Source organism: Akebia trifoliata, chromosome 10 (genome assembly GCF_017979445.1).
Source record: "Akebia trifoliata isolate Shusen 1 chromosome 10, ASM1797944v1, whole genome shotgun sequence".
NCBI lineage: Eukaryota > Viridiplantae > Streptophyta > Magnoliopsida > Ranunculales > Lardizabalaceae > Akebia > Akebia trifoliata.
The window spans coordinates 431,762-443,644 of NC_141384.1; the positions used below are offsets into that span (position 1 = coordinate 431,762).

At 38.9% G+C, this 11,883-nt stretch overlaps 1 protein-coding gene across 1 annotated transcript; it reads left to right on the plus strand.

The window, feature by feature from the left end:
* The first annotated feature begins 741 nt into the window (after nucleotides 1-741).
* LOC147392544 (deSI-like protein At4g17486) lies at nucleotides 742-8,540 on the plus strand. The gene is made up of 4 exons (XM_086456136.1): nucleotides 742-1,041; nucleotides 7,474-7,761; nucleotides 7,949-8,029; nucleotides 8,108-8,540. The coding sequence occupies exons 1-4, from the start codon at nucleotides 912-914 to the stop codon at nucleotides 8,248-8,250; spliced, it is 642 nt and encodes a 213-aa protein (XP_086312262.1). The 5' UTR covers nucleotides 742-911; the 3' UTR covers nucleotides 8,251-8,540.
* Nucleotides 8,541-11,883: the final 3,343 nt, after the last annotated feature.

Below are 11,883 nucleotides of genomic sequence, written 5' to 3' on the forward strand. Positions count from 1 at the left end.
TTATATTATTATTAGTTATTAATTAGAGCACCTTTTAGTACTCAAAATTCACATACAATTAGATGTGTGGTATCATTATTTTAGGGGACCACTTCAAAGTAAGAGAATGTTCCCTTATAATCCTATATAGCAAGAACTTATATAAACATGGAGTTGACTTGATAATTATAAATTTATAATTATTGATTCGAATCCGTAAACAAGATCTTAAAGACTTAAAACTGATTAATAGATCCTAGAAGCTAAAACAAACTATCCTGAACAATTGCAATAATTTGATTCACATATATTTACTAATTCTCTACAAAACTCAAATTTTGACTTCATGTGCCATGTGGTATATTATTTAAAATCAAATGATAAAAATAAGTAGACGGTTAGGAAACAAACATAAAATTTTTCAATCACCAGATCTGATGTGGAGATGTGCAGAGAACCATAGATACTTTTCCTAGAGATGCGAGGAAAAAGTATCTATGGTTCTGTGCATACTACGACGTCAGCTCACTATTGAACGGAGTGTCCTAGAAAGTTACTCTAGCTTTTCTCATCTATATATATATATTGGATTATATAGGCAGGTTGTATGCGAAAATATCAAGCTTTTATAGTTTGGGTTATAGTGAATTTATTTTCTCCAGACACGTGTCGGTCTGTGTTCGCTTTTTTTTTTTTTTTTTTACATTCGCTTTATATGAAGTGATCGCATAAACGCAACTCGAACTCGTTTCGCTACTCATTTTCTTTAAAAATTTCATTTTTTTTTCCTCACTCGCAAAGTTCTGTCTGTCTGTCTGTCTGTCTGTCTTTGAGAAAGATCCACACATGTGGTTAGTTAGTTAGGTTGGTTGCAAAGCTGATATTTTTTGGGGTTTTGAGGAGTTGCAGAAGAACAGATTTATGCGAAGAAGATGAACTCGGCTTCAGAAGACAGCGATGGGAATTACAGGACTCAAGTTTCTTTGCATGTTTACGATCTTACCCCTATCAACGATTACATGTACTGGTTCGGAATGGGTATCTTTCATTCTGGAATCGAAGGTGAGATATTTCTCTGATTTCTATTTTTGATTCCTTTTGTTTTTGTAATTTTCGTGGTGTAATTTTATCGTCTCTGTTCTTTGATTATTGGATTTGGAGTTTTAGTATGTAGTTGCATGATCTCGAATTCGGTTAGTTTAGGATGAGAGGAAAATTTTGTTTCGATGATTAAATTTCGGACTGTGAATTGGGTTTTTTGCTTTGTTTATTTATTTATTTATGATTATGTGCTTATTAGTTCAGAAATTAGAATTTATGTTCTTAATGGTTTGGAAAAATAAAAGATGGGGTCTTGGTTTGTTGGATTTCTCTCAATTTTGGATTGAAAGCTTTGAAGAAATCTTTGTTGGATTTCTCACAATTTCTTGAGCTGCTTTAACAGTCTTCATCATAAGATGCCCGAGACATTGATGCCAAGTGTCCATGGAGGTACGTTCACCAATGAAGGCAGACAGGAAGATAAGAGATGGTGGAGTGTCACGATAGCATCCTAGTGAGTAGAGACCTCCCTTATTTGGCCCTTGAAGAACTACCTTCCCCGTGCATCGGTCCTTAACAACAAAAAAGGTCGGGTGAAACTCAAAGATAACATTATTATCAGAGGTAAATTTAGAGATAGATAATAAGTTTGTGAAAATTTTAGGAACATGAAGAATGTGGTCAAGGACAAAGGTTTTATTGTCATGGGTGAAAGTGGACTTACCAACATGAGATATGGAAAGGTTAAAGCCATTACCAACATGCAACTGATCCGGACCATCATACTTGGAGTGGATGTGAAGATTGTTCAAATCAGATGTAACATGATAAGTAGCACCGTTGTCGGGGTACCAGTTGATGTCAGATGGGGAGGTATGGGCAGCAACATAGGCAACAACATTGGGTGTTGTAGATGGAGAATGAAGATAACTTTGATCAAACCTGTACCAACATGTCCCTGCTGTGTGGTTCTTGCATCCACATAATTGACAAGGCCGGCCTGTGGGGGTGGATACTGAGGATGTTGTCCTTGGTGATTACGGCCATTGTTACAGCCATGATTGCGTTTGCATTGCTGATTTTGTTGGCCACATGTATAGGGTGGAGGGCCATGAGGACCACGTTTGGTGGTAGCAACATTAGCCAACGAAGATATTGATAATGCAGCATTTTGTGTATTAATGCGCATCTCAAAAGCCATTAGATGGGCTTGGAAATCATCCATGGGGAAATCCTCAAGGGTGGCAGTCAAGGAAGTCACAACGGCGTCATATGTAGAGTTGAGGCCATTGAGAATACACTGTTGTAAATCAAATTCCGGCATAGGATGATTGGATGCAGCAAGGTTATCAGTGAGCTGTTTTGCTCGAGAGAAATAATCTGACATAGACTAACTACCTTTCTGTATGGTCTGTAGCTCGTGTTAGAGGTGCATGAGGTGAGCACAAGAGCGTGAGGCAAATTGTTTCTCAAGTGCCAGCCAGACCACACGAGTGGTGGTGTGTCCAACAACTTGAGCGAGCACAAGTTCTGTGTGAGATAACAGAAGCCAGCCCAGAAGTACTTGATCTTGTTTCCGCCAAGTGAGATTGCCGGAATTGATAGAGTCGTCGCCATTGGGGAGCATACGAGGGGGACAATGGAGAGACCCATCAATGTAGCCCACTAAGTCATAGCTGATTAGTAAAGGCATGAATTGAGAATACCATAGCAAGTAATTATTTCGGTCAAGTTTAACAGAAATGAGATGGTGAATATGAGTGAGGAAGGAGAGGGAAGAGGGAGGGCGTAGGAGATGGTGTTTGAAGGATGGGGGTGGAATCGGATGTCTGTGTGTGAGAACTCTCAACCACATTGTTTGAGTTGGAAGAATTGGCAGCCATAGGTGGTGAAGAAGGATTGATCAACTGGTCTGATACCAAGTGAAGATTGAATTCCCTATAATGTCTTCCTCTCTCACCATCGTTGAAGAAAGAGGATGTTTATTTATAATAAATTATAGAAGATACATTCCTCTTATGGGAGATTTACAGTGTGCACTTTCCATAGACATAATGTCAAAGAGAGAAAGTTTCCTTATTACATAGATTTCAAAATAAACATTCCTAACACAAAGATATCAAAGAGGGCTCTCAGATGGCAGCAGCATCTAGGAGATCCTATCATGTAGGATTCTCTTGAGTAATAACGTGGTTACCTTTTATAGCTACCAATAAGTATGCAAACATTAGGATGATTAAATATTTTGGATTCAAAATAGTTGGTTCTTCCAAGCCTTTTCGATACGTCAGGTACATTGCCCAAATTCTCTTCTCACTAGATCCAATCTCATTTGTACTGCTTTTTTGCATATCCCGCAATTGTTGGGATTGGAATCATTGGATCATCTCACCATCTATTTGACCAAGTTGATAATAGAATCAACATTTATCGTCGACTTTCTATTATAGATGAACACATGAACAGGGAGCTCAGGTTAGTGAGCCCTGGTAGATGCTATGGAACACATTAACATGTTTTCTTGCAGACTGGTGGGAAAATGTGGGCACATTTGTATAGTCTCCCTCTTAGTGCATGAAGTTCCTAGTGATGCATTAAGTACATTATAGGTCATCATGACCATTTTGGATCTTGAACTCAGGTATTGCTAACTTCCCTTGTGGCCCTATGACAAAGATTGCAAGGAAAAAATGACTATTAACATCCTTTTAGTCTCCTTTAGGACTATAGGGAAAATCTCTTCTAGGTTCAATGAATGCAGACCTCTAGCTGGGATGGCAACATTGTTTGTCTTTCATAGAGTGGGGTTGCACCGCCATTGCTAAGCTTTTGACTTGGGACTTGAATCTCAGACTCGGTTAGTGTTGGGGTTTGTCATCTTTTAGGAATGATGATTCTTGACACCGTTGGGAAGTGGGAGCATTTAGTGTTTGATGCACATCAACATGCTCTGGGTCATTTTCTCAAACAATTTCCTTCCTACGCACATATTGATCTTATACCATCTTTAGCACCTCCTCCATCATCTAGCCTAGCCAATGGACATGTGATGGAGTGTTTGTGTTGGAAGCAACCTCGGGCTTAGTCTAGTTTACCAAGTAGGATCTTGATCGTGTTGCTCAAGTCATGATCTTACAATATATGACACAAAATTGTTGATGCAAAAAATTGGCAATATTGTTGTCTTTCTGACTTCTTGGCTGATCTTGAGCACAATGGATCAACTTTTTGTCTTCCCAGAATAGAGCTCTGAGGGATAGCTGCATACACTTTGATGCTTAAGTCAAGGAGCTGAGCGAAGGATACTTCTCAACTTCAATTGCTTTGATGGAATGCCTTACCATTGATGTTTACACTTTTACCCGCATTTATAAATTCTCCTAGTTCCTTTCTTAGCTTAAGAGTCGCACGCGGAGCTATCGCCTCAAGCTTATCAATTTCAAATCTCTAAGTCTTTATGTGGTTTTGGATACCCCCTAGGTCTTCTTGTTACCAATTTAGCGACTAGATTATTCTAGATTCTATCAATTGCTAATCCGCATCATAAATTCCCTTTGAAGTTTTGCTTAAGCCCCCACACTAAATAATTTCATTTTTGTGGATAAATTTTAATACACTATTGACAGTTACCATATAATCTTATTTTTTTAATTTATTTTTTATTTTTTTTGAAAAGTATAATTCTTCAATTCCCTTCGAAGTTCGAATTGTGGTGCACTTTGGAAGGAGCTTGTTTGCTGGGACAACAATTTTTGTGCTTATTCTTGTTCATTTTGTTGCATTTGTCCTTTCTTGGTAGGTTTTCTTGATCTCCTTTGTGTGATCTTTATGCTCTTAATACATCTTACAAGTATCCAAAACCTATCGGATTCAACCTAGAAGTTGGTAATATGCATCTCGAGGTGACATGTCGTAGTCCATATTAAATGTTGGTTAGGTTACCACAGTGCTTATGCTTGGACAATGTTATTGCAGACATCCCTTATCAATTAATCAAATTTGAAGATTGCATGTGAAGACTGACAAGAAATTTCCAAAGTGATATTTTGTGGATATTATCTCAAAATTAAGTATCTCAGGGTCATGAGATCGAGTCTCCCCACCTGCAACTTTACTTGATACTTTGAGCGATACTCCCACGTCGCCTAGGTATTCTTGGAGCATTGGTTTGGGTCTTAACATTTGGTCTTTACTTTTGGGACTAAACTCAACAGATACACCCATTTGTGGTGGCAGGGTGTATTTACATGGATAAGTCCCACTTCCAAAGGGGGTAGGGACATCTGTCGCATAAAGAAAAGATGGAATCCAACACATTCAACACTAACAAGAAATCAAATAATCTCATATAGATAAGCATCTTCCAAGAAGACCCGCTTGAATTCCTCTTAAATCTTGCATCAATAGACTAAGCTTGTTTTGATGTTCGTGATAGTAATGATCACCTCTCCTTCTTTCCCCCCATTCCTATCTTTCTAAATACACCAGCAAATTCTAGAGATCAAGTGAGAACTCTTCGGGTGTTATTAGGTTGTTTTGAAGCAATTTTAGGTTTACACGACAATCTGCAGAAAAGCAAGTTGTTTGGTGTGGGTGAGGTGCCGAATCTTTCAGTTTTAGCAGCTACTATGGGGTGCAGGAGTGATACGCTTCCCTCGTCCTACTTAGGTTTACCTTTAGGGGCTTCGTATTGCAGTAAAAACATTTGGGAGGGTGTCATTGAGAAATGGAAAAGAAATTGAGTACTTGGAAGGCTAAATACCTCTCAAAGGGGGGTAAGGTTACATTGATTAAAAGTACTTTAACGAGTATTCCGATTTACTTCTTATCCTTGTTTTCGCTGCCCCAATCAGTGGAAGTTAAGATTGAAAGACTTATGAAGAATTTTTTGTGGAATGATAATAATGGTGGTAGAAAGTATCATTTGGTGAATTGGAAGTTGGTTTGCACTCCAAAGAAAAAGGGAGGTTTGGGGATCCGAGGGCTGAGAATCTCTAATAAAGCTCTCCTGGGGAAGTGGCTGTGGAGATTCGGGGAAGAGAGAGATAACTTATGGAGGAAAGTGGTTAAGGCAAAATACGGAGAGAAGAGATTTGGTTGGTATAGAGGCTACAGGGACCTATGGGTGCAGTGTGTGGAGATGTATTCTGAAGGGTGTTGATAAGTTCGATAAGGAGATTAGATTCAAAGTGGGTAAGGGGGACAAGGTCAGATTTTGGGAGGACTTATGGTGCGGAAATTTATCTCTGTCTACTCAATTTCCATCCTTGTACACTTGCTCTTTGAAAAAAAATAACTCTGTTAGGCAGTGTTTGATTCGGTACGGGAACACAGACTCTTGGGATCTGGGATTTAGGAGGAATTTCAACGATTGGGAATTGACGGAAGTTACATCTCTTCTAGATCTCTTGAATTCGATCCAATTCAGAGAGAACGAGCAGGACAAAAGGGAGTGGGTCAAGGCTAAGGATAAGAAGTTCTCTGTTAAGTCTTTCTATTATTGTTTGTTGCCGTCGGGTGAAGTCTTGTCCTTACCATCTGGCTTTTGGTCCATTTATGTTCCTTCTAAGGTATCGTTTTTTATGTGGCTTGCCTTGTTGGGTAGAATCCTTACTTTGGATAATTTGATAAAACGAGGGTGGATTACTCCAAACTTTTGCTTTCTTTGTTATAGGGATGGGGAGTCTGTTAATCATATTCTTAGTCATTGTCCTTTTTCCCGAGTTATTTGGATGTTTTTCTTAGCTCGCTTCCATGTGGATTGGGTTTTTCCCTTATCTTTTTCTGAACTTCTGGAAGGGTGGAGTTTCAATATCTTCTATTCAAGAAAGAGATTTCTCTGGGCTATCCTGCCTTTTGCCATTGCTTGGGGTCTTTGGAGAGAGCGCAATAACAGGGTCTTCCATTGCAAAGAGAGCTCGTCTCATACAGTGATCTTAGAGATTTTGGGGTTTCTTTTCATGAGGTCAAAGATGAGCAAAGACTTTGAGGGAGTGCGTTTCCAAGATTTTGTTTTTAACTGGGATATCTTTGGTGTTAGTTAGCTCCCCGCTGGGCGTGTATTTTTTTTATTTCTTTTTGCTTTTCCCTTGTTGCTTTTCTATTGTTGTTGTTTGGGGGCTACCTCAGCCTCCCTTTCTTTTTATTTATACAATTTATATTTATCAAAAAAAAAATACACCAGCAAATTGAAAATGGTAAGAGTCTCCACAGAACTTTGCCTCTAGCATTAAAAGCACAACCTGATCAACCATCAACAAGAGCCGAAACAGTGAGGAAAGAAATAAATACATATGAAACAATGACATAAGTGAGCCCTAACTCTTCTTGGACCAATGACTAACAATAAATATCATATATCCCACAAGTGAGTGTTACTATTGATAGATAATTGCTCCTTTCTCACTTGAATATTGGTTCTATCTGAAGATTGTTTGAATTTTGTGAAAACAGTCCATGGTAAAGAATATGGATTTGGAGCACACGACTTCCCTGTTAGTGGAGTTTTTGAGGTGGAACCAAAGCGTTGTCCAGGTTTTATCTACAGATGCTCCATCTCATTGGGCCAGATAAACATGCCTCCTACCGAGTTTCGAGCATTTATACGAAGCGTAGCTGCAGAATACCACGGGGACACGTATCACCTGATCTCGAAGAATTGCAACCATTTTACGGATGACATTTCCTTGAGATTGACGGGCAAACAGGTCCCTGGATGGGTGAACCGGCTTGCTCGGTTAGGTATAAAAACATTTCCTTCCGAGTTCAGTACCTTTACTGTGTTTTTTTTTTTTTTTTTTTTTGAGTAAAAGATTTTATTAATTAGAAAGAAAAGAGAAAAGGCAGCTGAAATATCCCCCTTTTTGGTAGTGATATCTATGCATCTTCGAAAAAAGGGTTGAAGATGTAGAATCTGGTTCATTTTCAGGTGCTGTGTGCAGTTGTCTGCTTCCTGAGAGCCTACAAGTTACCACGGTGAAACAGCTGCCTGAGTACCATGGCTGCTCTGGTTAGTTGTCTAATCTGTTTCAAAATTTTGCTCAGTTTGCATTATAAATTAGTCTTAAATTTATTATTCTTTTCTCAGATGAAGATGGTTCTGAATCTCTTTCGATCACCACCCCACACGAGCCCACAGAAAGTGATGACGCGGATCAAGATAAACACCTTCTGTCACCATCTGCTGGTGGTGAGGAGGTGGCTTTCATCAAAGAGACAACCCAAAGGTGAAAGTAAGCCTGCCAGCCGTCTTCTGGAAACAAAAAAAACAAGCATTGTTTTCGCAACTATGATTTGAATCTTTATCGAAATAGTCCACACTCCCATCATTCATGATATGTTGATTGCTAGCAGGCTTCCAAATATTTGTTTGTTTGATTTTATTTGTGTTTCAATCATTTATTGGAGTTGAGGAATTCTGAAATCAGAAAGTTGAATTATTATCAGTCGGATTGTGCTTGAGTGATTTGTGTTCTTTTAGTAATGAGAAATGAGATTCTCTGTCAAGATATTTATAGTGAGTACTCAATTGTTGAGATTTTTGCTGGAAAACTAGAACTTATAATTTGGTTTTATGAAACAATTATATGTATTGTGATGATCTATGAATGAAATTTCACCAACTAATATAGCAATGAAGTCACCATCCCCACTCATGCTATGCTGTTGCATTTTGATGGCATGGCAATGAAGTTTCTATTGAATTGGAAAGAGAGCATCATTCATGAATCAAGTTGACTCGAGCAAGTCAAATGAACATATTATTGAATTTTTATAAATATAAAAATATAGTTTTTAGAATTTTAAAACCAAAAACCAGCAATGGACTGAAACAGAATGTCATCTGCCATTGTCATCTCGGTTCATCGGGGCGCCACAAGCCTGGATCATTGTCATTCTCTTCTGGGACAGCAGAACTGGAATCATAATTTTCCCCCCAAAATGTCATCCTTCTCCCTTGATTCCTTGATTGTCGTCTACGCCCAGATTGTTGTCCTCTAGATGTTGAGAAACTAGACCAGCTGCTTCTACCGGTCCCAAGTCGTAAAAATTGGAAAAGCAAAAAAAATGGTCAGGGAGTTCCCTTCAGTAGCGAAAACACCGTACATGCCACTCCACAAACGCTGACTGCATTGTGCTAAGCACATCACCAACGTCCCGTTCTTGTTCCAAACTCCTCCAGGCATGTTGCCGCTCTGAATGTTCTTCTGATGGACGCACAAAGGGATACTTGAGCCTTACGTGCTTCCTGAGCTCAATATAGGTACCACTGTAGTCACAAGTCTCACAAGCACAACTTCTTGCTTTGGCATTCATCAACTGTCATGCAAGCTCCACAATGACCCACCCGTTAATCTGCCCACGTGTGACGGCCATAACTTTCGTCACCTAGAGTTAGGTGTATGCTCGCCCTGGAACTACCCGAGAACACCCATGTAACAGTATGTAAGGCTCGTTATGAAGTCATGTTAGCCCCCGTATCAGGGTATATCTATTAGCTTAGTGGTACATGTCAGTCTCGTGCCAAGGCACACTTGTTAGCTTAGTGGCATTTTTGTAATAAGGGAGTATGACCGGCTCTACTTTTGATGTTTCCTTTTGGAAACCTAGAAAAGACTTAGTATATTCTTTGTAGGAAGGGTGTCTAGTGCTATCCCAATCCCCGACCTACACCCACGTTGTTGAAGCTCTGAAGCCCAGCTCCGTGGAAGTCCCACGTGTCATAGGATCATCTATTGCTTGTAACGCATTTATTGCTTTTGTAACGCGTTACCCCATGTAATCAATATTATATCAACAAAGTTGACTCCGGACTTTTCCTCGTGTTGCCTCATTTACTTGTTTGCTAGCTACGTGTGTGTGGTGTATGATCATTTACAGGCTTGCAAGTGGATTTGATCCCCTTGCGTCGCACGACCTCGCTTCGAAAGAATACGGCCGTGACACCACGGCAGAGAGGGCACACAAGCTTCGGTAGAACCTGGCTTTCACAAGTGACAGTGGGTGTTCCTTCCTCAATTCTCTCCTCTAGCAGATTCGACTGTGTTGTTGTTTCTGAGCTCATTGAGTGGATAGCTATGCTTCAGTGAGAAGTTTCATTTTGAAGTAGTGGCATTGTTGTTGAAGGGATTTCTGTGTATGACTTGCGGAACTGGTCATGGCAGTTTGAGTGGCGATGACTTGTGTCACAAATGTAAGGGTGGCAGCCCTTGTCATGGGAAGAACATAGAAGGAGAACAGCATTGTGAGGGTGTTCCATGCATAGAAGACACCTCGCTTCTTCCCATTCTTTCATATCGTCCAAAGTGCTTTCGGGCAACGACTGCAATGCATGATTGGAGCTGCAACGATATGGAAATGTGCTAGACTTGTCGGATGACAGAAAATGACCTCTTCTCTCCTTCAGCATTCTGGAATGTTAAACTGATCTCACCACAAAACAATGAAAATATATCATGTTCTTCAGTAATGCCAACATGTTTTGAAGCTCTAATTGGATGTCATAACCAATACTGGAAGCATGACAAAATACAATGAAATGATGAGGACAGTACACAAGCCAAGAAGAAAAAATGGTGCCAGAATCTGATAAAGCTTTTTTCCTTTTATAAATGACAGATTTATTAAATAGATAAAGGGGAATATCGAGGAGATCCACAAAATCGGAAAAAAAAATATATTATAAATATATATCGAAGAACGAAAATTCCACCCAACACGTTTACAAAGCAGCATGAAAAATCACAATAATTTAAAAAGTTTTTCATTCATTTGTAATTTAAAAAAAAAAATACACAAACTCTTCATAATCTATACGAGATCATCCCTGGTCATAGATAATCTTTCCTAATATTTCTCTCAATATTAGAACATGGTTTTAAAACTTGTTTTAATGTTTAGTCCATGAATGAGACCGAGTTGTCTTGAACGAGATTTTAAAATATGTCTTAGAATTAGAACATACCATGTCTTTGAGACGACTCGTTCAAGTTGTCTCAGTCTTGGATGAGATTTAAAACCATGTATTAGTAGACACCTAATATGAAACCCAGGCAAAAAAGTCAATTAACAGATTATAGGATATTAAATAGAGTTGCACTGGAATGACCTTAAGATTGTACCTCATATCATATCGCATATCCTGACGTAGAAGTGTGTAGGAATCATAGATGCTTATATATGAGGTACAATCTTGATCTTGAGGTCACTTGAGCATTATTCGATTAAATATAGTACTACTACATGCATTACGAAATTTGGGACACCTAGTTCAAAAGAATTTTTATGATCAAATCCTTCAAATGGTTGAATAGTCACCTTATGTTTGAGATCATTTAAAAGTCAAATAATCAATCATAAAAATCTAAGAACAAAGGGATGATCAAAACCCAAAGAAAGAAAAAAAGCAAGAAATTCGCCATAACAGAACAGATTTCGACTAAAAAATGGTACCTTTGGCATATTCGAGAGAGATTTATCAGCAATATCAATCCGTCTAGCTTCTCGTATTAAAACAGAGAATCCAGAGAGAGAGAGAATTGAACTTCGGTTGGAGAAATATAAGGCGTAAGAAAATTGAATTTTATAAGCGTTTGGTTTATAATAAGGAAAGAAAAGACAAAGCCTCAACCGACGTTTGAAGCGTTTGGTTTAAGAATAAGGACAGACAAAGCCTCAACCGACATTTGAAGCTTCACATCAGTCAAACGGTTGAGATAGGAGAGGTTACTCTTACAGATTTCCTGACGTTTGAGCTCTCCATCAGACAAACAGTTGAGATAGGAGAGGTTATTCTTAGAGATTTCCAAACGATCCATATATAACCTTCAAACAATGTCTGAGGTTAAAAGGTCGAATCGTGCT